The sequence below is a fragment of the Gopherus flavomarginatus genome, chromosome 2 (genome assembly GCF_025201925.1).
Source record: "Gopherus flavomarginatus isolate rGopFla2 chromosome 2, rGopFla2.mat.asm, whole genome shotgun sequence".
In the NCBI taxonomy this organism is placed as follows: domain Eukaryota; kingdom Metazoa; phylum Chordata; order Testudines; family Testudinidae; genus Gopherus; species Gopherus flavomarginatus.
Genome location: NC_066618.1, coordinates 113,745,733 through 113,770,280, shown reverse-complemented (window position 1 = coordinate 113,770,280; position 24,548 = coordinate 113,745,733). Strand labels below are relative to the sequence as shown.

The 24,548-nt window shown below is 41.9% G+C and overlaps 1 protein-coding gene across 2 annotated transcripts in view; it reads left to right on the top strand.

Moving 5' to 3' along the window:
* The window catches only part of TMEM245 (transmembrane protein 245), a 153,838-nt gene that overhangs the window by 49,288 nt on the left and 80,002 nt on the right, over positions 1 to 24,548 (top strand). For both annotated transcript variants that reach the window (XR_007772299.1, XM_050937683.1), the window contains exons 7-10: positions 13,850 to 13,954; positions 15,717 to 15,799; positions 20,214 to 20,304; positions 21,158 to 21,256. Coding sequence is in view for 1 of the 2 variants with exons in the window: in XM_050937683.1 (XP_050793640.1) it covers positions 13,850 to 13,954; positions 15,717 to 15,799; positions 20,214 to 20,304; positions 21,158 to 21,256 (378 nt within the window). In the remaining variant the exon portion in view is untranslated. The remainder of the gene's footprint in view (positions 1 to 13,849; positions 13,955 to 15,716; positions 15,800 to 20,213; positions 20,305 to 21,157; positions 21,257 to 24,548) is intronic.

Below are 24,548 nucleotides of genomic sequence, written 5' to 3'. Positions count from 1 at the left end.
CCCTTTAAGAGTTTACTTTTACAAACAAGTGATGTCATTGCAAATTACTAGCTTCAGTTAAAAACCAAGTTGAGACAATTCACTCTTATTTCCAGTCTTAATCCAGATAAGAGTTACAACCGCCTTTCTTCCAGAGGCATTTGCTCCCCTCCTTCCTGCTGTCCAACAGTTTTCCCATTGCACCTGGGTTCATGTAGGTTTTAACACTGGTTGTGGGTTGGGGAAAGGCTATGTTGGCTCATTTTAAGACAGATATCCTCTCTACTTTATTTCTTCTGGCTGAATTGCTTATTATTTTCAAGGCCTTCCTTCTAAAGAGTCAGGACCTTTCTTTACAACACACACATTTTCTTAACCAAATTTAAGCTGATTTTAATTCTTTAATTTTATACTTATCCTACATGGAGCTTATTTCAAGCTTCACTGGTACAAGCTGCTGCTTTTATTGTTCACGCTTGGGGTTTGCATTGGTGTATTTGCGACTTCTCACCAATGGCTGGAATTGAAGAAAAATCTCGTTGAAGAGTAGGCCTTAGAATGAGTCTCCCTCTGAGTAGTTTGGGTGAGAATTAGAGAGTAATATTTCTCTAAGTGCAAAAGTAGATGGTTGCTTGTCAGAGAAGGGCTTCCCACCTGAACTTATAATATGCTCTGACTGCAGACAAGCACGTGTAAATAAATGTTGGTTCCATGACCTCTTGGTCTGTACATCATGCATATAAATATATGCATGTATTTTATATTCCTTTTCATACTGATTCTCATTGGGTGTGAATGCAGTATTTTATATTCCTTTTCATACTGATTCTCATTGGGTGTGAATGCAGTAATACTAATAGGATAATAAAATTCATATGTATCACAATAGCTAACATAAAATACATTTTGCATATATTTGAAACTATATCTTATGGCCAAAGTTGGAACCTCATTGCAATAAGCTAGTGGATGAGATGCTGATTCTTGATATCACAATAATATCATACTGTTCTGAGAAAAGAACTTTCACAAGTGTTGCACTGATTTTGGCTTGCTACTGTTAATCTGTAACTATTCAAGGCATAGTGATGCTGGCTTATTAGTGTTAAGTTTTAAGTGTTAACCATATTTTTCTAGCAAAACTTAAGTTTATATTCATTCACCGTACTCCACTTTCTAAATTTTACGCATATTTAGGCTTAAAAGGATTAGATTATTGGAAGATGTCAGTAAATATTGATTTCACCATATATAAGCCAACAGAAAAATATTTCCATAGATAATGGTCAAAATTTACTCTTAGGCAAAGTAAGAAAAATGTTGCTTGAACTTATTAGTTTTTGATTTAAGGATATTTGCTTTGTGTATTGTGACATGTAATGTTGAGTTTGCGTTTTAATGGTTATAAAGCTTTCGCTTTTTGAATCTGTCTGTTGTCATTAAATAATTACTGTTTTACCTCCCCATAGTTTCCCACAACTATGAAATTGTAAAAAGATAAAAATAGGAAATAAGCTTTAAAATATTGATATCTGTTGAAATTTTTATATAATATATAAAATTGAATTTTGCCACGCCCGTGTATTTTCCTGGTAAATCCTAGATTAGTGTATTATAGATTTCACTATTTCCTACTGTAGTTTACCTTTGGGTCTGAAATTATTTAATTTTCATTCTGTGGATGACTGTCTGCCTTCATTTCTATTCATACTATTACTGCATTCTTCAATAATCTTCCACTGTCGTCTTGTCTTTTTTTTCTCTCCTCTATCTCCCTTCCCTCTCCTCTCCCACAAGCTGTGGCACTGGCTTAATAAGAAGGTAAATAAAGAGATTGTGATTCCAACTAAAGGATTGTGTTCTTTTTGCAGCATGAATGCTTTTAACGTCTTGCTCTTTAGTTCTCTCTCCCAGTTGTTGTCTTCCCCCTACCCACCCCCCATCTAAGCTACTGGAGGTCATATAACACCATCTGATCTATATGTATTTTTTTAATGAAATGAATGATTTAGTTAAATGTCTTGTCTTGTACAGCAGGATAGGGCATTAGCTTTTCTCCTTTGTGGACTTGGGTTCAAATAATTTTAAGATTTAAGAAAAATTTGATCTCTGACTAATCCCCATCTCTACACATCACAAAGCCAATACATAATTTGACTTGGTAGGCATTTTCTGTTCAGAGGAACTTAAGGGTATTGAAGGTCAGGACTAGGGTAAGTTTACAAAGATGTGAGTGGAAACGTCCATAGCTCTTTCATTATGAGTGGCTTTAGTCAGTGCTACTAGGCTTTTGCCTTCAAAAACACCAACTTAACCCACACATTCTTTTTCTTAAGGGAAATATAAAACACCAAATAACTCCATATTGAATCATTACTAAAGGAGATAAGGAGCACCCAAAGCAGCAACAAGTGGAAGGGAGGAATGTCCAAAACTGCTACTGTAGTTTAAAAGAAAATAATTTCCCCTCTATGAAGTTTATAAAAAAAAAAAAATAGCCATGTAATCCATGTGACACACAATTTCATCCTTAACTCACCCTGTGTTGCTGAGGTACTTCAACTCATTTACTTCAGTTCTAAACAGTATTAAGCTACTACGCTCCTACAAATTGCAATGTTCATTGTCTATACTAGGAATTTACATTAGTGCATCCACAGTGACTGGACTCTGGGCGAATCTCCATTTTAGACAAAGTCTTACACTCTGTTAGAGCATACAAACTCCACAAGAGCAGTAAGAGATGGAGAGGGCTGCCAATGGAACTTGTATGAAAATCAGAGTGGGAGATCTTGCATCAAAAGTATTAAAATACAAATCTCAAACATAAAATTCCCCAACAGAAAAGCATTAAGATAGACTAATGGTTGTAAATACATATTGATTTAAATGATTAAATGTTCAAACACAGTGTATGAAGGGCAGTAAGTTAAAAGGTTGTATGTTAAAAAAATAAAATAAAATAAAACCATAATAACTGGAAATCAGCTAAACTTCTAGCACCAACTTCTATTCTCATTTATCTCCGTATTGGTGAGAAAATCCAACTAGCTATCACTGCATAGAAACTCGGTGTTTACTGTTGCCTGTACAAAGTATAGTAATATAGTCTCTTTGATCAGTCACATAACCTACAGCTGCCCTTGTAGACTGTAGTACGTACCTGGAATATGATGGCTCTGGCCCATGGTGGGTGTGTGTGTGTGTGAGAGAGAGAGTTGTATACCCAGTCCAAAGTGGAGCTGTGGATGGAGAAGGAGATATAATGGTATTTTTTGAACAATTTGGGTAACAAACAGTAAAATTGAGATTATAGTTGGGGTGTTCTGTGGAAAATATGTGGAGAATGATGAATGCATGAGATGTGGTCATTTTAGCCTGAAACGTGAGAACTATAGAGTTTCATCTCCAGCACCCAATTAGTGGATGAGTTCCCTATGCAGAGATTTGTGTGTGTGTTGTGGGGGGCAAGGAAGGTTTGTGTGGCTTGTTGTTGAAAGATGGATGGGGAAGAGCAGTTAGAGTAAAAGGATAATTTGACCATCTTCTGACCTTTTGACACTTAGACTGTTTTTTAATTTCATCCTCCATTTCCTGATGTTAAAAGGATTGTGTCTGTACTACAATGTGCAAATGTTTTAAGATTTATAAATATGTATGTGCAACCATAAAGTGTCTTAAAGAATTTTTGTTTGGGAATGATGTTACATCTCTGCAGTATACCCACACAATGCACTGAGCTACCAATGGAATTTTGGTCTTAACTGTACATTTTCTTGATTCTGTGGTTTTAGACTCTTAATGTTTGAACATAGATTTATGTGGGTAGGTTTACCCTAATTTTGTCACAGATGTGGCTATTAAAAAACTTTTTAAAAAATAACAATAAAATATAATTTAAAAAAAAGTAGACTCATCATGTGCAAACTATAACTTTTAAAAAATTGAGGGTTTTTTATTTGCTTGAAAAAAGTGCTTGAAACTACTCACCTTTCATTTCTTGCACCTAACTAGATATTTTGAACATTTATATCAAAATATTTTTATTTTGTAATATGTTAAGACCTCCTGTGTATGCTGAGCAAATCATACATTTGTACAACTTAAATATAAAATCCAAAACCAGACTAAATTCTGACGGGCTCTTAATTTTATCAAATCTACAATTCATAAAATGCTAAGAAAGGGGGAAGATTGAAGCACAAAAGATTGGACTGCAGTTGTAAAGGCTGCCTTCCTTTTTATAACTTTTACCTTTTTCTTCTTCCTCTCAAGGAAAGTACTTAAGAGAATACTAAAATAGGCTTCTCTCTGTGCAATGTGAAACTAAAAATATGACCCATGGAGGCAGGCCAGATTTTGAAATGGTTATTGGTAACTCTGGTTATTAGGACGGGAGGATAAGAGCGAAGCTCTTTTACATACAAGCTTTCTGTAAGGGACTGTTTTTAAACTGGGATTTAGTGAGTAAGAATCACACAATTTATTACTTACTGAGCCCAAGGCATAGAAGAGATTCCAGTGGGTTAGCAAGACTTGCTCTGTATGGTATTGTTTGCAGTGTGAATCTTAAAAAAAAAAACAAAAACAACAAAAAAAAAAACTTTCATTTTTGCTAAAACCAGTATCTCTGCGCCAGTGATAGCAACCTTGGGAACCTACCTAATGTAGACAGCTCCCCAGCTTGTTTGACCTGGCTACTCATCTGCACTTTTTCACTGTGAACCTGACATATCTGAGTAACTGACTTCATGGAGCTAAATGATCCCTTTTTACAGTCCTAAAATAATTGAAGATTAAATCCTTACCAGAAAATATATCCGAGTTGATTTATTATTTTACTTTAGGAGGGGTGGAATTAAAATAGACACTGAAACATCTGTGACTGCATAAAAGAAGTAAGACACTCATACTGGTTGTATTTTACCACAGATAGATATATATTCAGAAATTTGTCAATATATACACTTTGCATGTATAATATATAGTTTAGTATGTAAAAATATATTAGAAAATGAGCACTGAGATACATATAGGTATTCTTTTATGATGAGTTGATTTGATTTAAATGTTTTTGTGAATAATGTACAGTGCAGTATAAAATATAGAAGGCATAATCACTCTCCCAATTCCAGTAAATCTAGATATGTCAGTCTTTTCAAAGCTAGTTCCTAGTACGAACCGTAGATTTAAAAAGCCACAATCAATTAAAATGTTCATCCCAATTACTACTTCCAAATAAATCTCTCCCAGTGAACTCATGAATATATGTATTTTGACCCTGCTTTTAGTTTTGAGGCATAATTTCAATTGTTTGTAATTTGCTTTTTTTTGAAATGTAAAGATAAGTTTATACCCTTTCCTTCAAAACCCTGACATTTTAAGATAGTTTTCATTGACTGCATATCAGAAATCCATATTTTTAATTTTTTTATTTTAATGCGTGAATGACCTTCTGTAGCTTAGGAGCCTAGTTTCTTTCTACTACTTGGCTGTCTTAGATGGCATGGCAATGTTTGTTTGTAGCTATTGACTAACAATTAAATTAGAAGCTAAAACTTAAAAATACCAGAATAGCTGCTGACGTGTGTGTGTGTGTGTGTGTGTGTGTGTGTGTGTGCGCGCGTGTGCATGTATTTTGAGGTAGGCCGTAGAAAGGAAAGTCTCTGTAACAATGACCTAGAGAAATATGGACCAGATTCAGTGGTAAGTTTCAACTGGTGTAATTGATACTTATTTTTTCCTACTGCCTCAGCATGAAAATTGAACCAACAGTGAGACTGAGGTTTTTTTTTTTTGTTTTTAAATGGTAGATTATAGTCAAGCATGTATAGGAGCTGCTGGGTGCTCAGCATTTTTTAAAAACAGGCCACTTTTATTAGGTGAATAAATATGTATTTAGCAGCCATGTTTTCCACCCAGGTTTTGAAAGTCTTTATGCACCCATGTTTTTCAAGTCTTTACGACTCTCTTAATCTCTCACTTTTTTACAGTGACGTAACCAACAGCCCCTTTTTCATTCTTTGAATTTGGCCTACTGGCAATAAACTAGTCTAAGCTAATGTTGAGCAGCCAGATGAAGGAGGTACAGCAAGAGTTAAGAAGAGGCTGTAAGTGAATTTATCAATGTGGAGAGTGTGCTTTCAATTATACCTTATACACCCTTCTGTTCTTCCCTTTTCAGCTTTCCCTGATGGTCTAACTGCAAGTAGCATAATATTAGACTCTTAGAACTTGTCTACAGTAAGGACACTGATAGTACTATCGGTTCAAGGGCTCCAGTGGGAGACCTACCTTCTAATACTCTAGAGGCTTCCAGATCAAACCAACAGTTTACACAGTGGTAAAACAACAAAAGCCTCAAGATTTGTCTTTGCTGAGACACTTGTTGCTATCAGTGGTGCTGTTGGATCAGAGCTGGCATTGGTGGAAATCTCTCATACACTTCCCTAATGTAGATATGGCCATGAATTCAGTAGCCAGTGGGTCAGATTCAAAGGTGATATGTAAGCTTATGTGTTAAGTGGATGTATATTTTTCACAAACTGAATCTAAGTTTAGCATACTAGTGGAGGATACTTGAAATAAGAGGGAAATTAATTTAGACTTTCTTAGATTCACTTAGACTTGTCTCTGAATTTGGACCTGTGAGTAGAAGCCACAGCTTTTTTTAAACTGAGAAAGAAATAGCAAGGAAAGCTACGTAAGATAAAGTGAACATTTAACTTATTTATAACACAGTATTTTTAAGGTACTGTATCCTTTTTATTCTTCTTAGAATGCTTCCTCATGTCCATTCCATATTAGGTGTGTGTGCTCACCACATGCACTGGTGCCAGACGCTTTTCCCTCAGCAGTATCTGTAAGGGACTAGGTCTGGTGCCTCCTGGAGCAGTGCGCACATATCACGGTATAAGGGGTGCCGCCAGCTGTCCTCACCCTCAGTTCCTTTTTGCCATCAGTGATGGTGCTTGAATGTCTGCTGCTTCAGCTAGTGTTGTCTCGAACTCTGTAGAACTTGTAGTATCGCTGCAAATGGCCTATGCCCATCAGCGATCCACATACCACCTGCCTTAGGTGCTTAGGCGTAGGGCACATAAGTGATAAGTGTTGTATCTGCAAGTCCTTCAAACCTAGGACAAAGAAGGAGCGCGATATCCATCTAAAAGTGCTCCTAAAGCCAGCACCAGTCTTCCTCCGTGGCTCTGGTCAAGAAGCCGAAAAACACTGAGGGGAAGATCTTCTACCTCTCGGAAGGGAAAGGAGAGGGCTGGGAGCGAGCCAAGACCTGTGCCGGGCAGCTCAACGCCCCTTTGGGAAGTTGGACCCCAGCTCAAGTCGAGCGATGCAACCCATCCCATACTTTGCCTATGACTGCAGATAGCGGCGCAGGCCTTAGCTAGCTTCAGGTGCCATCCTTGAGCGGCTCGAGATCCTGACGCTCCCAGTGCTGCCCACACTGGCTCCTGCAGTATCCTGGACTTGGGGAAAACACGCATTGGGACCTATGCGTGTATCCCCACCTCAACGGCACTGTTCCCCATTGAGAGGGGGGTCCCACCATCACTTGCCCACCTGAAGCCGTCACACCTTAGGACTAGAGAGGCAGGCTCAGTGGAGCCCTCTTTGGTCCCCGCACCAGGGGCAAAGATCAATGGACTGGAGGCATACCTCGCTGGTAGATTGGCGCAGCCTCTGAGGCACGTGCCACTCCACAAGTTCTCTGGGACTGGCCCCAATTGTCTGCAAGGGCCCAGTTCCGATCACGGGACCGATCGGTGATCCGAGACCACCAGGCCCTTATCGCCCATCTCCAAGAAGGAAGTTGCCGTATTCAGGAAGATCGTCCTAGCAATCAGCCAGTAGTAGCAAGCTGTCCCATTCGATGTACCGGTCGAGTAGCGTGAGGCATGGATCGCCATGTGTCCGATAAAGATCCACCGAATGCTGTCGGTCCCTGAGACCCCAGATAAGATGACCCGGCTTGCTCTGACTTGTCGGCTTCGGGACGCAGCGCCTGGCACTGGTCAGACAAGAGCCACTGCTCTGTCCAATCCTGGTTGCCAGGTACCAACCACTCTGCTTATAGTTTTGGCATGGAGCAAGGTTCCTTGACTGTGGAACAAGCCCTGGTACTTGCATATCAGCACCAAAACCTGTCCTGTGGCCCTAAGTGCAGTGACTGGTTCCATGGTACCCGTGGGAGTTCTCCCAACCTTCCCAGGCTGCTCAGTCAGTGTCGGAGAGGGCAGTGGCTTCAGTATCCCATCCCCCTCTGGTGCTCGAGGCTTCCGAGGGTAAGACCCCACAGCCCAGGAGGACCCAGGGGAGCAAGATGCTGGACCACCAGTGAACGTGGAGGTTGCCACAGCACCAGCCTTTTCTGGCGACGACAAGGACGATGCTATCACGGGGCCTCTCACCCAGTTCCTTAGGATGATGCCAAAGTGCACCAGGAACTTTTGAGGAGGGTTGCTTCCAGCCTGGGGTTTCAGGCAGAGGAATTGGAAGAGCCCTTGGACTCTGTTTGATGTCCTCTGTTGCTCAGCCCCTGCAAGGTGGCCCTTCCACTTCATGAAGGGGTTTCCAAAATCACTAATGCCCGGTGGCAGATCACCTCTTCCCTGGCCCCTATCTCTAAGAGGGTCGAATGCAAGTACTTTGTGCCAGTCAAAGGGCATGAGTACTTATACTCCCACCCAGCCCCCAGTTCCCTTGTGGTCAAGGTGGTTAACCACAAGGAGAGGCAAGGACATCCCGGGGCCAACCCCAAAAATAAAGACTGGAGGAGGCAGTATCTCTTTGGACGTAAGGTTTATTTGTCCTTCAGCTGAGAGTGGCCAACCACCAAGACCTCCTTGGCTGATAAGACTTCAGTATGTGGCAAGCCTTGGCCAAGTTCAAAGGGTTGCTCCCTGAGGCCTCCAAGAAGGAGTTCTGAGCAATCCTCGATGAAAGAATGACTGCGGCCAGGGTGGCCCTCCAGACTACATCAGATGCCACTGATGTAGCTGCCCACATCATGGTTTCTGCTATCTCCATGCTTGGACAGCTATAACTTCCGACTCCTGGGTCCACACAGTGGAGCAGGGTTATACCCTCCAGTTCCTTTCTGCCTCCACTTCCCACCCTCCTTCCATGTCCCTCTTCAGGGACCCATCTCATGAGTCTCCTTGCACAGGAGGTAAAGGGGTTACTACAGCTGGGTGTGGTGGAAGAAGTTCCTCTCAAATAGAGGAACAAGGGGATTCTGTTCCCGGTACTTTTTAATCCCAAAGGCAGTCTGACTTATCCTGGACCTGTGACACCTCAACAAGTACCTGAAGAAGCTAAAGTTCTGCATTGTCTCCTTGGCTTCTATCATCCCCTCCCTGGATCCGGGAGACTGGTATGCCACCCTCGACTTGAAGGATGCATACTCCCAAAATAGCACTTTTTCAAGGACACAGACACTTCCTCTGGTTTATGGTGAGGCCCCACCACTGCCAGTTTTCAGTCCTCCTGTTCGGCCTTGCGACAGCACCGAGAGTGTTTACCAAGTGCATGTCAATGGTAGCGGTTTACCTCAGGTGCCGGGGTATCCAGATCTACCCGTACCTTGATGACTGGCTGTTCAAGGGCAGTTTTAGGACTCAAATCCAAAGGTATTTTGCAATACTTCAAGCCGCGTGTTGCTCCCTGGGCCTCCTGGTACATGCAGAGTCAACATTAGTGCCAGTGCAAAGGATAGAGTTAATCGGAGCAGTCCTCTACTCGACCTGCGCAGGAGCGTTCCTGACACTAGAAAGGTTTCGGGGCTTGACAGATCTCATCACTGAGGTGTCCCCGTTCCCCCTGACTGCAGCCAGGGTCTGCCTGTGCCTGCTGGGCCACATGACGTCCTGCACATACATTATCCACCATGCCAGGCTCTGGGTGTGGTCCCTGCAGGAATGGCTGATGGCCTACTCCCAGTCCAGGGACCACCTGGAAAACATTGTAAGCATCCCCCAAGCAGTACTCACCTCGTTGCGATGGTGGACCAATTGCGAGAAGGTCCTAGAGGGAATTACATTCAGCATAACCCACCTCATGCCATCGAGTTGGTGTCAGACGCCTTGGCTGGGGTGCGCACCTCGGAGATCTCCAGACCCAGGATATGTGGTCCCCAGAGGAGATGATGCTCCACATAAATGTCAAAGAACTCAGTGGTCCAATTAGTGTGTGGCGTCTTCCTACCTCACCTCAGCAACACAGCCTCAATGTTCAACACCAACAGGCAAGAGGGAGTGTGCTCGTCAGCTCTCTGCCAAGAACCACTCCGTATCTGGAACTTCTGCATTGACCATGAGATCCACCTGGAAGCTTGTTGCCTTCCTGGCTTCAAGAACACGCTAGCAAATCATCTCTAGGGCTTTCTCCTCTCACCACGAGTGGTTGCTCCACTGGGACATAGCCTACATGGTCTTCCAGAGGTGGGGAACTCCCCAAGTGGAACTGTTTGTCACCAAGCAAAACAGAAAATGTCATCAGTTTTGCTCTCGGCAAGGACTCCCTCTCTGATGCCTTCTTTCTGTCATTGTCAGAGGGCCTGATGTACACGTTTCCCTCGATCCCGCTCTGCCAAGAGCCTGGCAGAGAGAGAGAGAGAGAGAGTGAGCGCGGGTTATCATGATTGCCTCAGATGTCCTTGCCAGCACTGGTTCGGTACACTCATGAACCTATCAGCAGCCCCTCTCTGGCCCCTGCCCAACCGACTGGACTTACTGTCACAGGACCAGGGTTGGCTCTTACTCCCCAACCTCACATCCCTCTACCTCTCAGCGTGGATGCTGTGTGGCTGAACCCTGAGGAGCAAACCTGTTTAGAGAAGGTCAACAGCTCCTTCTGGGAAGTGGGAAGCCCTCAACTAGACTGACTTACCTGGCCAAGTGGACAAGGTTTTCCTGCTGGGCATCCGAGGGTGGCATCTCTCCTCGCGCTCTTCCATACAGGCTATCCCAGACTATCTGCTTCATTTGAGGAACCAGGGCCTGACACAGGGCATGACATGATAGTCAGATTCTTGAGAGGGCTCCAGATACTCTTCTTGTAGGTACAGACTCCTGTCCCGCAATGGGATCTTAACTTGGTCCTCTCTAGGCTTACGGGCCCCTTTTGAGCTGCTGTGTTCCTGCTTCCTTTCCCACCTGTCATGGAAGGTTGTGTTCCTGGTGGCAATGATGTTGGTGAGACGAGTCTCTGAAATTAAAGCCTTCACCTCAGAACTGCTGTACATGGTCTTCTACAAGGAAAAGCTTCAGCTGCAGGCCCACCTGGCCGTCCACCTTCCATATGAGCCGGGACATCTTCCTCTCGGTGTTCTGTCCCAAACCGCACAAGACCAGCGAAAAGAGGCGAAGGGCTTTGGCTTTTTACTTAGCACATACCAAGCCTTTCCATAAATCAATTCAGCTCTTCATTGCTACAGTGGTTAGGATGAAGGGCCTGCCAGTGTCCTCAGAGAGGATTTCCAATTGGATTACCTCCATGCATAAATATCTGTTATGACCTGGCAGAGGTGCCGCCGCCGCCAGCTGTTAGAGCCCACACGACTAGGACTCAGGTGTCTTCGGCCTTCCTGGCACACAGCCCTATCCAGCACATCTGTAGAGCTGCAACATGGTCCTCTGTCCACACATTCACTGCTCATTATGCCATCACTCAGCAGGCTAGGAACGATGCTGGGTTCAGTAGAGCTGTGTTGCAATCTACACATTTTGAACTCCTGCCCATCTCCAGGGGTACTGCTTTGGAGTCACCTAATATGGAATGGACATGAGCAAGCACTTGAAGAAGAAAAGACAGTTAGCTTTTCCATAACTGGTGTTTTTCAAGATGTGTTGCTCATGTCTGTTCCATGACCCGCCCTCCTTCCCCATTGTCAGAGTTTCCTGCAAGAAGGAACTGAGAGTGAGGGAGGAGCTGGCGGTGCCCTTTATACCGTGCCACTTCAGGGGTAATAGAGCCAGTCCCTACAGATACTGCTGAGGTAAGAACTTCCGGCATCAGTGCACATGTGCGAGCCCACACCCCTAATATGGAGTGGATATGAGCAACACATCTCAAGGAACACCAGTTACGGAGTAGGTAACTGTTGGCTTTTTTTCTGTTGCTGTGTCATCAAAATCCCTAAATGTATGAGAACATTGAAAGGACAAAACTGAACAGGATTTTCTGTAGCTTCCTAGATAGTAAATAGTTGGGAGTTCAAGCTAGTTGAAATTTTTCAGATAACTGCCCTGCTGGCAGTTGACTTCACCACTATTACCGATGAGAGAACTTGAGTGATTGCTGAAATGTTTCAGGGTATGGTGGCAAACACTGAAAATTTCCATGTTCTCTCTGAGATTTTTGCTGGGTACTGCAGGTTCTTTGAGATTCCTTTTTGCAGAACATAGTAGACCTCTACCTTGATATAACGCGGTAAAGCAGTGCTCCGGCGGGGGCGGGGCTGCACACTCCTGTGGATCAAAGCAAGTTAGATATAACGCGGTTTCACCTATAACGCGGTAAGATTTTTTTGGATACCGAGGACAGCGTTATTTCGGAGTAAAGTTGTTTAATGCAGGAACTTGCAGAACTCAACAGTTACTTCTCTAAAGTGAGTGTCACACTGTATTCTGAATGGTTGCTTTGAAATGCCAACTATGTGCCTTGTGACAATGTGTGTTAAACAAGATATCAATTGTAGCAGAACCTGAGGGTAAAATCATTCATGTATATTAGGTGTTCAGATGCCCCGGTGATGTTCCAGATACAATTAGAGATTTAAAAACTATAACAATCAGTAATGGATCAATAAACCAAGTTCATATGCAGGGATAAGGATCAGTAATAGAGAAAGAGCTCCTATTACTTTAACTTTCAACATTACATGACACCGAAGAAAAGAATAGTAACTAACATTATCAGCACATCCACTGAACATATAGCCATTTCTCATTTGAAAATATTGAACCTTCTGCATATTGCCTTTGAATTCAGTTTTGTTTTAAAGTAAAATTGTACAGCACAGCTAGATTTCCCCTGCTAGTTTTTTTTAACTTGAGTGCTTTTTCTGACTTTTTAGCTACAAAAGCTGGAAAAGATAGATTTGCCCACAATAAGGTTGTGAGATCTTTATTTAATCAGGCCCTTTTAATATTAGATTAAGTGCAGTTTACTCTTTTCTAGAGTGCTCTCCACACAGCCATGTAGTTAACATTTTTCCCTCCTGAATGACACCAACAAAACTTCATGAACCTGAAGTGGTGTGATTACTGGTTGGTTGTGGTGTTCAAGCCATCTGCACTGAGTTCAGGTAAGGTTTGAGGTCTGCTTAGCAGCATTAAAAATATCTAGATATCTCTTTAGAGATTTAGGTGATTAACTTCAGCCATCCAAGTTTGCAAATTGTGGTTATATAATCCACTCTTGTAACTTCCCAAATTTTGTGCAGATGATAGTGACCATAGGTTTCTCTGTTGCTTGAAGACAAGAAACTAATCCAGAATGTACATTCAGAATTAAAATGAGTGCTAGCTTCTCTGGGTCTGATAACAAAATTAATGTTAAATTACTGATTGCTTTGCTGAGAGCTTGCTATGTAATTCACAGTAATGTTTAAATTTAATTTGCAAAATCACTTGCATTGTAACATTTTCCTTAGTTGTCATGTTAAACATTGCTTGTTAATTGTTCATATCTAAGCTTGGGTGTAAATAGTACTTGCTTAGGGTCTGATTTTGCAGTCTTTTTGTAAAGAAAACTCCTGTTGAAATCCAGAATTGTTAGACTGGGTCAGTATCACTTGAATAAAAAACTGATTTATTTTTTTATGTCATGATTTGTTTTTCTCTTTTCTGCACAGATGATCGTGTGGTTGGAGAAAATGCTTGATAAAATAATTAGCATTTTCATAATATTTTTGCTAGTGATAGGAACCCTTCTGCTAGCCCTGCTCCTTACAGCAAAGGTACAGTGCACTAAGAATTATAATCAAAGTTGTTCTTTTAATCCCTTTTTTAAATGAAAATGTTACTCATGTTTGTGCTTCACTATAGAGCAGAAATGCTTTTGAAAAATATTTAGTAATCAAATACTCTTCAATCTATCCTGTTAATACTATGTATAGATGAAGAAAAAATGTGTATATGCGAAGTGTTACCCTAGTAAACTGTGAAGTAGGAGAATTGTGAGACGTATGATGATTTTACTGTATTAGTACTAGAATTATTTTGCAACCTATTATAGCTGCTCGGTTTCAGTGAGTAAAGGAGAACACCTCAGATTCCTTAGCATCAGTGTTACGCTGGTGTAAATTATTGCAGTAGAATATTAATATTGTGAAACTATATTTACCAGTTGTTTTATCAGAAGAATGATATTCGAATGCACTGATTATCATTTTCAGCATAAATCTGTGGAAGTAAGGGAAAAGCATACATTTCTTTATAAGAATGTCTGCATCTCACTCTCATAAATATTTGTGAGGTCTGTAGGTACACATGCCCATATGTAACTCAGTTTTGATCTCATGACACCACATTCTCAAGATCAGATTTTCTCAAACTGATTTTCACTATGCAGCTACTTTTTCTTCCCAATAGAGGTCACTCATTTAATGTGAACCTTTTTTTTTTAACTCCTGGGGAATTCTGAGCCACTACACGTGCAGAATTCATGTGCCCTGCAGAATTTTTTTCTCCGCAGAAAATACTTTCTGCCTGCCAGAGAGGCACTGCAGTTACACCCTTTGCCCACCAGGGGCTGCTGTGATGCCAGAACTGAGGGCAGCTGCTCTCAGTCAGGAATAGCCAGCCACAAAGAGGGGAGAGGGAGGAGAAGAGGCTGAGTTCCTCACAGTGCCCTGCTCATGGGGCCAGGTGAGGAGGCATGGGATGTGTGGGGGACAGACAGTATGAGGTGCATGGGGCTGCTGCTGTGGAGAGGGGTTCAGAAGGGCTATTGGGGGACAGACTGGTGCGAGGGCTGAATGCGGGTGCAGGGCCACATGGAGATGGAGGAATGAGGGTGCAGGGAGATGAGGGACGGGCTGGCTGAGTGGCGGTGCAGGGACCCATAGGGATAGGGGAAGAGGTGCCTGACTGAATGAGAGAGTCTAGGGATCAGCCAGGGAAGGCTCCCCAATTCTGTAACGATCCCTCTCTCCTTCCGCTCCCCTCCCCCCCCCCAAACACCATTTCATACTTCTCGCACCCGCACCCAACAGCCCTCCAGGTTCACTCCCATGATCCTTCCCAGCAATTACTTTCCTCTCCCTCAGCTCCTCCATTACCCGACTCCCCCAAGCCTTGGCGCTGCTTTTGAGTGGTGCGATAAATGCATTCTGTATTGTTCAAAGTTCTGTATTCATATGCCTAATAAGGAAACTATTTGTCAAAAAACATTTCCTGAATCTTTTCTGTTGTCTATTGTTAGACATACTAGTTGATAAGTATTTTGAAATTACCAAAATAATTGAAACTGGTGTGATTATATTGTGTTACTTTGACAAATTAAAATTCTGCAAAATTCTGCATATTTTATTTTTTGGTGCAGAATTCCTCCAGAAGTATTTTTTGCTGTTTTGTGTTCATACTAAATACTTACTTGATCATCTTTGCTTATACTCTTGAAAATTATGATTTAAATATCTTGTTCTGTTAATTTAGGGTGGGTGCTAGTTTGTATTACATAACACTTCATATTCTTTCTTTTATCTGTATTTAACTCAGGTACATCAAGAGAGCGTTCACTTGATTCAAGTCACAAGCAGCTTGATCAATGAGACTGTAGCCAATCACCCAGAGTGGGCAAAGTAAGGATGCTGAAATTAAGAGACTAGAGTAGATAAACAAGTTTCAAGGTGCTCTTATCTATAGTTATTATATTTTAAAAAAAGACTCCTGTGTGGTAAGAAATGAGGGTGACTGTTTCAGGCACGTGCATGAATTCTGCTGCTTCCCTTCCCACAAATCTGGTGCTAAGCTGCCTTCCAGGCCATCCCTTGGAGTAGTGATTTCTCCTGGAGCTGAAAAGGCAGATGGGAGCTGAGCCTAGTGGTTTAATTGTGGACCAGTCATGGCAGAGAGTTGTGTAACTTCCTTCCTGGTAGCTGTTTTGAAGGAGCTTGTCTCCCCAGACTGTAGTGTAGGAGGGCAAAGGGACAGTAGCCACATAGTCTGGACCAGAAAATTAATTGGAAAGCCTCTTTACAGGATTGAGAGAATGATGGCAGAGCTAGCCCCTTTAAGGATAAAGTGTTGGCTGGGAAACTCTCTTGAGGGAATAGTAAGATTGGAGAAACTCTTGCAGTGGATTAGAAAAGAAAGGAATTGGTCTGGAAAACTCCTTTTTGGGGGGAATTAGAAGTGAGAATAAGTGGAAGGGGAAGGAGGATGTATCTACATGTAAATGAAAAGTATGCAAGTGTGAGAGAGGTAGTGGGAAGATTGGAAGGAATAGTATGTGTGATGAGAACAAATTGGAAGGGAAATGAAAGGAAAATCAGTGGAGAGAGAGAGAGATGAAAAGGGGTAGTTAAGGGGAAAGGAAGGGAATCAATCAGTGTGTGAAGGGAGTGCTCACAGTGGATTGTGTGACTAGCGGAGGTAGAACAATCTGATGAGTGGTTTTCAGGTGGTACAGTTAGAGGTATTTTTCACCTTTGCTTTTATGCTGATTTAAACAAGTGAATGTTGGTTACACTCTTTTTAATCTCCAATTTGTGTAGACCAATGATATTCAAAAAAGTGTCTCATGTGGCTCTTTGCAGCACATGATACTAAAACACTGTAATTTCAATTATTAACCAATCAGGATTCTTTTACTATGTTATTAACCAGTTATAGTTGATAAAATAATACTTAATCATTTTGCTGTGAGAATGTATATAAAATTAAATTTCCCCATCATACTGTTTAAATATGAATATATAGTACTATAGTAAATGAAACTAATATATTCACAATACTCAAACGAGCCACAGTAATGTTCATTGCTAATTTGGCTCCTGAACCACTGATGTCTAAGTATCACTGGTGCAGACCCTGCTGTCATGCACCAAAGGTTCCGTAGTGTGCTTTAATGTAGTACTATTTAAGTGGTGGTAAAGTGTACCAGCAGGGTCTACATAGGCCAATTAATTTTCAACACATAGCTGTATTTAGAAATCACACCCCTGTATAGCACATTACCCCATTTAGACAAACAAGCCCCTTGTTGGCAGCTATTGTGTGATTGCCCTTGCATTTATAGAGAAGGTAGAAATTAGGGCTTTCATGTGGTTAAAAAAATTAATCGCGATTAATCACGCGATTAAAAAATAATAGAATACCATTTATTTAAATATTTTTGATGTCTACATTTTCAAATATATTTTTAATTACAACACAGAATATAAAGTGTACAGTGCTCACTTTATATTTTTTATTACAAGTGTTTGCACTGTACAAACGCAAAAGAAATAGTATTTTTCAGTTCACCTAATACAAGTACTGTAGTGCAATCGCTTTATCATGAAAGTTGAACTTAAAATGTAGAATTATGTACAAAAAACCCACATTCAAAAATAAAACAATGTAAAATTTTAGAGCCTGCAAGTCCACTCAGTCCTACTTCTTGTTCAGCCAATCGCTCAGACAAGCAAGGTTGTTTACATTTGCAGGAGATAATGCTATCCGCTTTTCGCTTACAATGTCACCTGAAAATGAGAATAGGTGTTCTCATGGCACTGTTGTAGCCAGTGTCACAAGATATTTACGTGCCAGATGTGCTAAAGATTTGTACGTCCTTTCGTGCTTCAACCACCGTTCCAGAGGACATGTGTCCATGCTGATGACAGGTTCTGCTCGATAACGATCCAAAGCAGTGCAGGCCGACACATGTTCATTTTCATCATCTGAGTTAGATGCCACCAGCAGACGGTTGATTTTCTTTTTTGGTGGTTCAGGTTCTGTAGTTACCACATCGGAGTGTTGCTCTTTTAAGACTTCTGAAAGAATGCTCCACACCTTGTCCCTCTCAGATTTTTGAAAGGTGCTTCACATTCTTAAACCTTGGGTCAAGTGCTGTAGCTATCTGTAGATATCTCACATTGGTACCTTCTTTGTGTTTTGTCAGATCTGCAGAGAAAGTGTCCTTAAAAGAACATGTGCTGGGTCATCATCCAAGACTCATATAAGATGAAATATATGGCAGAATGCAGGTAAAACAGAGTACGGGACATACTATTCTCCCCCAAGGAGTTCAGTAAAAATTTAATTAACACATTTTTTTTTAATGAGCATCATCAGCATGGAAGCATTTCCTCTGGAATGGTGGCCAAAGCATGAAGGGGCATACGAATGTTTAGCATATCTGGCAAGTAAATACCTTGCAAGGCCAGCTACAAAAGTGCCATGTGAACGCCTATTCTCACTTTCTGGTGACATTGTAAATAAGAAGAGGGCAGCATTATCTCCTGCAAATGTAACCAAACTTGTTTCTCTTAGCGATTGGCTGAACAAGAAGTGGGACTGAGTGAACTAGTAGGCTCTAAAGTTTTACATTGTTTTGTTTTTAAGTGCAGTTATATAACAAAAAATCTAATATTTGTAAGTTGCACTTTCATGACACAGATTACACTGCAGTACTTGTATGAGGTGAATTGAAAAATATTTTTCTTTTGTTTATCATTTTTACAGTGCAAATATTTGTAATAAAAATTATATACTCTTTATTTTGTATGCTGTATTGAAATTTATATATATGAAAATGTAGGAAAACACCTAAAGTATTTAATAAATTTCATTTGGCATTCTATTATTTAACAGTGTGATTAAAACTGCGTATTAATTTTCGAGTTAATCGTGTGAGTTAACTGCCATTAATCAACAGCTCTAATAGAAATGTGACAAAAATAAGACTAATAAAAACTGGCAGTTGTTGTTGTGACCAAATAGATTACTCAAGAAATAAAAATGTTCAAAAAATAGTAGAATTGCTAGATATCACAGTTTCAATTGGAGTACTTGTTTATCAGGATTTTTTCTTGAGTAGAAGATCACATTTTACTTGATTTTCAAAGTTTTATACAAATACATTGAAGCCGTGTCAAATTATCCAGCAGGCTGTTACCAAAAGACTTACCCTACTTGCTTTCAGAGCTTGAAGTGTACATACTTTTCAAATTGGGCAAGAGAGAGACAGTTAAAATTTCTTGGAAGCTTCAGATACATAGGATTTTTGAGGGGTCAAACTCTGACTGACAGAAACATCACAGTTAATAGCTCATTGAGATGAATGAAGGCAATTCACACCTCTTTTTGGCCCAAACACTTCTCCTCCCAGCATCTATGGAGAACTGTGTGGTTCTGTTCTGCAAGATTTGTGAAGCTGATGTAGGAGATACATATCCCTGGTACACTGAGGCTTGACTACTGACCACAGGGGGTATGTCTACACTGGAATAAAAGACCCGCTGCATGGCCATGGCTGGCCCTGGTCAGCTGACTAGGGCTTGCAGGGCTAAAACTTGTGTGTAGATACTTTGGGCTTTGAAGCCTGGGCTCCAGCCTGAGTCTCAATGTCGGCACAGCAATTTGACAGCAGACTGAGGTTAGCTGCGGGTGTTCAATTTCTGTATAAATGCCCATAGAGTGGCTCCATTCCTTCAGAGTGACCTGAGAGTTGGAAAGGGAAGATTCTTCCCCAGTAGTGGAAAAAGTCCCCAGCACGCATCTTGACTGGGAATAGGATCTGAGCATTGAGTGATTTACATTGCTCTGTATTTCTAGGCTGTCTGTAAGTTCAGGAAGACCACACAAGTATCAGTTTACAGTCCGTTCATATTTGGAAGGTTATCTTTGCAACCATATGAACTTGAAAGATAAGGTTTCCAAATTATATTTCTAACAAAGCAGCAGCTAAGAACCCCACAAGTGGCTAAACAATTGTATTATAGCATACATACAGATGGACAAGATCTCTAAAGGTAAATTTAGTAAGTTTCAGAGTGAAATGTAAATATAGTAATCTGTATCCTACACCAAGTTATGCTTCGTATGTTAAAAAGTCTTCATCCTGTCATTGAAAAAGGAAGTATTCTAGTTAGTTGGTACATATTTAAACTATAGGTGCTGTTAGTTGGTTGGAAACCTTTTGTTACTTTTAGTGTTTCAGGCACTGTAGTGAAATAGTTCAAAAGTATTGGAGATAATTTTATTTATGCTTTCCTTCCTTAAAAATATCAGCTGGCTCCCTGAAGCTCAGGTCATTCAAAAAGCTCTTAATTCGGCTGCTAACAACGTGTATCAGTATGGCCGAGAATGGATTACACACAAGGTAAGAACACCTTATTTGTTTATTAGTTTTAGTGTTTTGCTTTTTGTTCCTTTCCAAAATAAGGGAATGATCTATACACTTTTTCCTTCTTGTAATGTCAAATGATATCTCTTGGGCTGTTTAGTTACCTTTACATGTTTTGCTGAAGATTTATTCGTTCCAATCTGCTGTTTAGCAGAGTAAAGCCTATATTTGGGAATGATTTTAATAGTCTTGCTCCCCGTGGCTGCTGGAAACTGCTTGCTTTTAAGCGCTTGAAAATAGAAGTGTCTATCCATCTCCCTTGTGACTGTCCATGTGAAGACTCTGTAGAAAATGTAATTTATTTCAGAAACTGCCCTTAGTTAAGCATTTTTCAGATGACAGAATGCATTGTCCTGAAAATGACGATTTTTGGCCAACCTATGATCTTCTGAACTTCCGGCCTCTAAGGTACAGAGTACATTGTAGATAGGGAGTTCAGTGTTCCTTGGGAGGATGGCAGGATCTTGCATTGTCCTCACATAAGCATTTTGACATCTAGCACACCTCTCAAATCTCTTTGGGTGTATTTACTGTATGCAAGGATCTGACAGATCTTTGTGCTTAGTGTTTCGTTGGGGAGGAATCTCGTTTCTGTTTCCATTTAATGTGGCAAAATTGCTTGTTTCAGGTAAGATGCTATGTGCTGTCAGCCACAGTTTCTGAAATGTATAATGTATACCTGTAGACACTGTTGACTTTTTTGATTATTTTTTGGACCTGAGCGAAGCTTTAAGTGAAAATCTAATGTAGATGTTCTGCCTTTGAGTTCAGCCATAGCTGCTAGCTTCAAGTTGCTTCACATAATAAACACAATTTCTGTATATTATAGCTCCATAAGATATTAGGAGAGAAAGTGAACAACACTGCTGTGATTGAAAAGCAAGTGCTAGAGCTCTGGGACAGACTTTATCACTCTTGGTTTGTGAAGGTGAGTAACTGATACCTATTATACGTATCACTTTTTATTTTTTACTAATTCCTGTTAAATTTTAAAATCATACTTTCTAAGAGAGAGGTTTTTAAAAGCTTGTAATCTTTAGTGAAAGAAATTAATGAAGTGTCAGTTGAGACTTCAAATGCACAAGTCAGGTCACTCTAGAATTAGGTTTCCAGTTCATCCAGATTTCTGCCCTTTGCATATACGTAATTACATGCATCTTTATAAGTGCTATTTAATGTATGCTTAGTATATGTGTGTGTTTTAGTATGTCAGACCTTGGCACTGAATATTTATTCCTTGGAAGTAACATGAAAGCTATTTGTATGTATGTTTGGGCAACTTCAGAATTAAATATTCATTTGAACTTGTGAAAATGCAATTTTAGTTTAGTGTATTTTCACTGTTTCTTAATTCAGATTCAAAGTATGTGTTAGCATTCATATTATGGGAGGCTCTAGAAAGAGAACAAAATTAAGAGCAATTTTATTAAGTTAGTGTAATTTTTAAATGTATGTAATTTAAACATACAAAAAATCATAACATCGTCTAATGGATTTTTCTTTACTTTCCTTATTTTTTTAAGTGAAAACAGTATTGATTGTACATGAAATTAAGTTCAGTCTGTGTTCTATGAGACTCCAGTGTGAAGAACCTATTATTTATAACAAAACACTCTTAAAATGTTTGTAACTTAATAAGAAGCTCTCTGTATTTCTGGTAACAGTATAATTTTAGTGTAACTATCCAAATGAAAAAGAAAATCAAGGCTACTTTTCTTGACAAGGTGATGTAGTGAGAGGTAATATGGCTGTGTAAGTAGGGTACCAGCAAGTAAGATTCTCTAAACATGAGAGAGGGGAGACTTCAGTAAAATGAGAAGGCTTGTCAAAAATGTCCTAAAATCAAAAGTAAAGGAAGTGAAGTCCTTAGAGGTGGAGACAGTATGGATGCTTGTGACTGTGGTTGCTGGAAGGGCTATTCTGAGAATGCTCAATTGGGGAAATTTGCAAAGAACAGGGCAGACAGTCCCCCAAAGCTGGTGGTTTATTCTATAATTAGATACCCCTGGGGGAATTCTGCATCACTGCACGTACGCAGAATTCATGTACCCTGCAGATTTCTTTGCTTCCCTGCCAAAAAATGACTTTCTGACAGGGAAGCAAAGGGAAGCTGCAAGAGCAGTCACGCACCACTCCCTAGCAGCTCAGGTACATCATTTCAGGCACCCAGAGCAGCCAGTGGAGAGGTAAATCACCATAGGGCTGGGAACACCCTAGCCAGTGGTTCCTACCCTGTGCCAGGATCAGCTGCTAGTTCCGGCTGGGCTGGAGGCAGGAGAGGATGAGACTTCCTCTTCCCCTGCTAGGAGTGGCTGGGGCTATGTCAGACCCTCCCCCAGCTGCAGGAAACTCAGCATCATCCCCTGCTTCCTGCCCCCATAATTCCTCAGCTGTGTGGGGAGGAGTCACTGTATGGGAAACTGTTCCCCCATCCACCCAGCCACTGTGCATCTGGACCTCCCTGCCAAGCCTCACACGGTACATCCAGAGCCCCCCAGCTCTTCATACCCTAACTCCACCCCACTGAACCTCAACCCCTGCATCTGGAGCCCCCCTGCACCCAGATCCCATGCCTCTGGACCCCCACACCCAGACCATCCCCCCACTGAACTCGCTGCATTCAAACCCCACTCTGATGCCCCACCTCCTGCACCACCTTGAGCCTCCACATCCAGACCCCCATGCCACTGACCCCCTACGTAGCTGCATGCAGACCCTCATTCCCCCAGCACCCAGACTCCCCTGCTGAGTCCCAACCACCTTCACGTGGAGCGCCTGCAGAGTCCCATTGCCCCTGCACTTGGACCCCCCCCACAACGAGCCTCTGTGCATCCAGATCCCCCCACTGCGCTGCCTGCACCCAGATTATCCCACATAGAATCCTCCCACCCCACACTTAGATACCCCCTCACTGAGACCCTCCACACTTGGGTCTTGCCTGGTTGAGCCTACTTGCCCCACACCTGATAAACCTGGTGCAGAGGGACAGGGCCCCAGGGTGTTTCTGGGGCAGGTCCAGGCCTTGTGCTGTGTCAGGGTCGGGTGCAGCCTGACCGCTGTGTCTGCATCCCGGGGGTGGGGGGTTGTAGGGGGATCTCCCACCTCACTGCCATGCTGTAACCTCTGCATTTATTTATTGACAAACAAAAGTTGCAGGATTTTTTTTATTTTATTTTATATTTTGGTAGACTCCCATCCAGACAGCCAAGCCTAAGAACCTTATTCATGATGTATAAAGTTCTACCAGTCCCAGGAGATCAGACACATTACCCACCACGTCGGTGAATATTTCAGATCTTACCCAACTACACACTTACAGCCAATTCTTATTAACTAAATCTAAGCTTTATTAATAAAAAAGAAAAGAAAGGTGCTATGGTTAAAGATAATTATACATACAGATATGAATAAAGTTCTTAGGTCAGTTTCATGGCAGAGTTGGTGAGGCTGCTGATTTGTAAAATACTTTTGGAATGAATTTAAAAGGTTATAGTCCAGGGGTGGGCCAAGATTTTGGCCTGAGGGCCACATCTGGTTATGGCAGCCGTGCATGCTCACAATGTTGGGGGGTTGGAGTGCGGGAGAGAGTGAGGGCTCTGGGATGGGGCCATAAATGAGGAGTTCAGGGTATGGGAGGGGGCCCTGGGCTGGGGCAGGGGGGGGTTGGGATATTGGAGGGAGTGAGGGTTTGGGCTGGAGGTGTGGGCTCTGGGGTGGGGCAAGGGATGAGATGTTTGGGGTGCAGGAGGGGTCTGCAGGTGGAGCAGAGGGGGTCAGAGTATAGGAGGGGACTCTGGGCTGAGGCAGAGGGTTGGAGTGTGCGAGGGGTTATAGGCTCCGGGCTGGGGGTACAGGTTCCAGGATGTGGCCACAAATGGGAGTTCAGGTTGTGGGAGGGGGTTCCAAGCTGGGACAGGGGGTTGAGGTGTGGGGGGCTGAGGGGTTAGGGTGCGCAGGACGGGACTCTAGGCTGGGGCAGGGAGTTGGGGTGTGGGGGGGGCTGAGGAGTTTCATAGAATATCAGGATGGAAGGGACCTCAGGAGGTCGTCTAGTCCAACCCCCTGCTCAAAGCAGGACAAATCCCCAGACAATTTTTTTTCTTTTTTTTCTTTACTCCAGTTACCTAAATGGCCCCCTCAAGGATTGAACTCACAACCCTGGGTTTAGCAGGCCAATGTTCAAACTACTGAGCTATCCCATCCCCCTGGGTTTGGGGTGC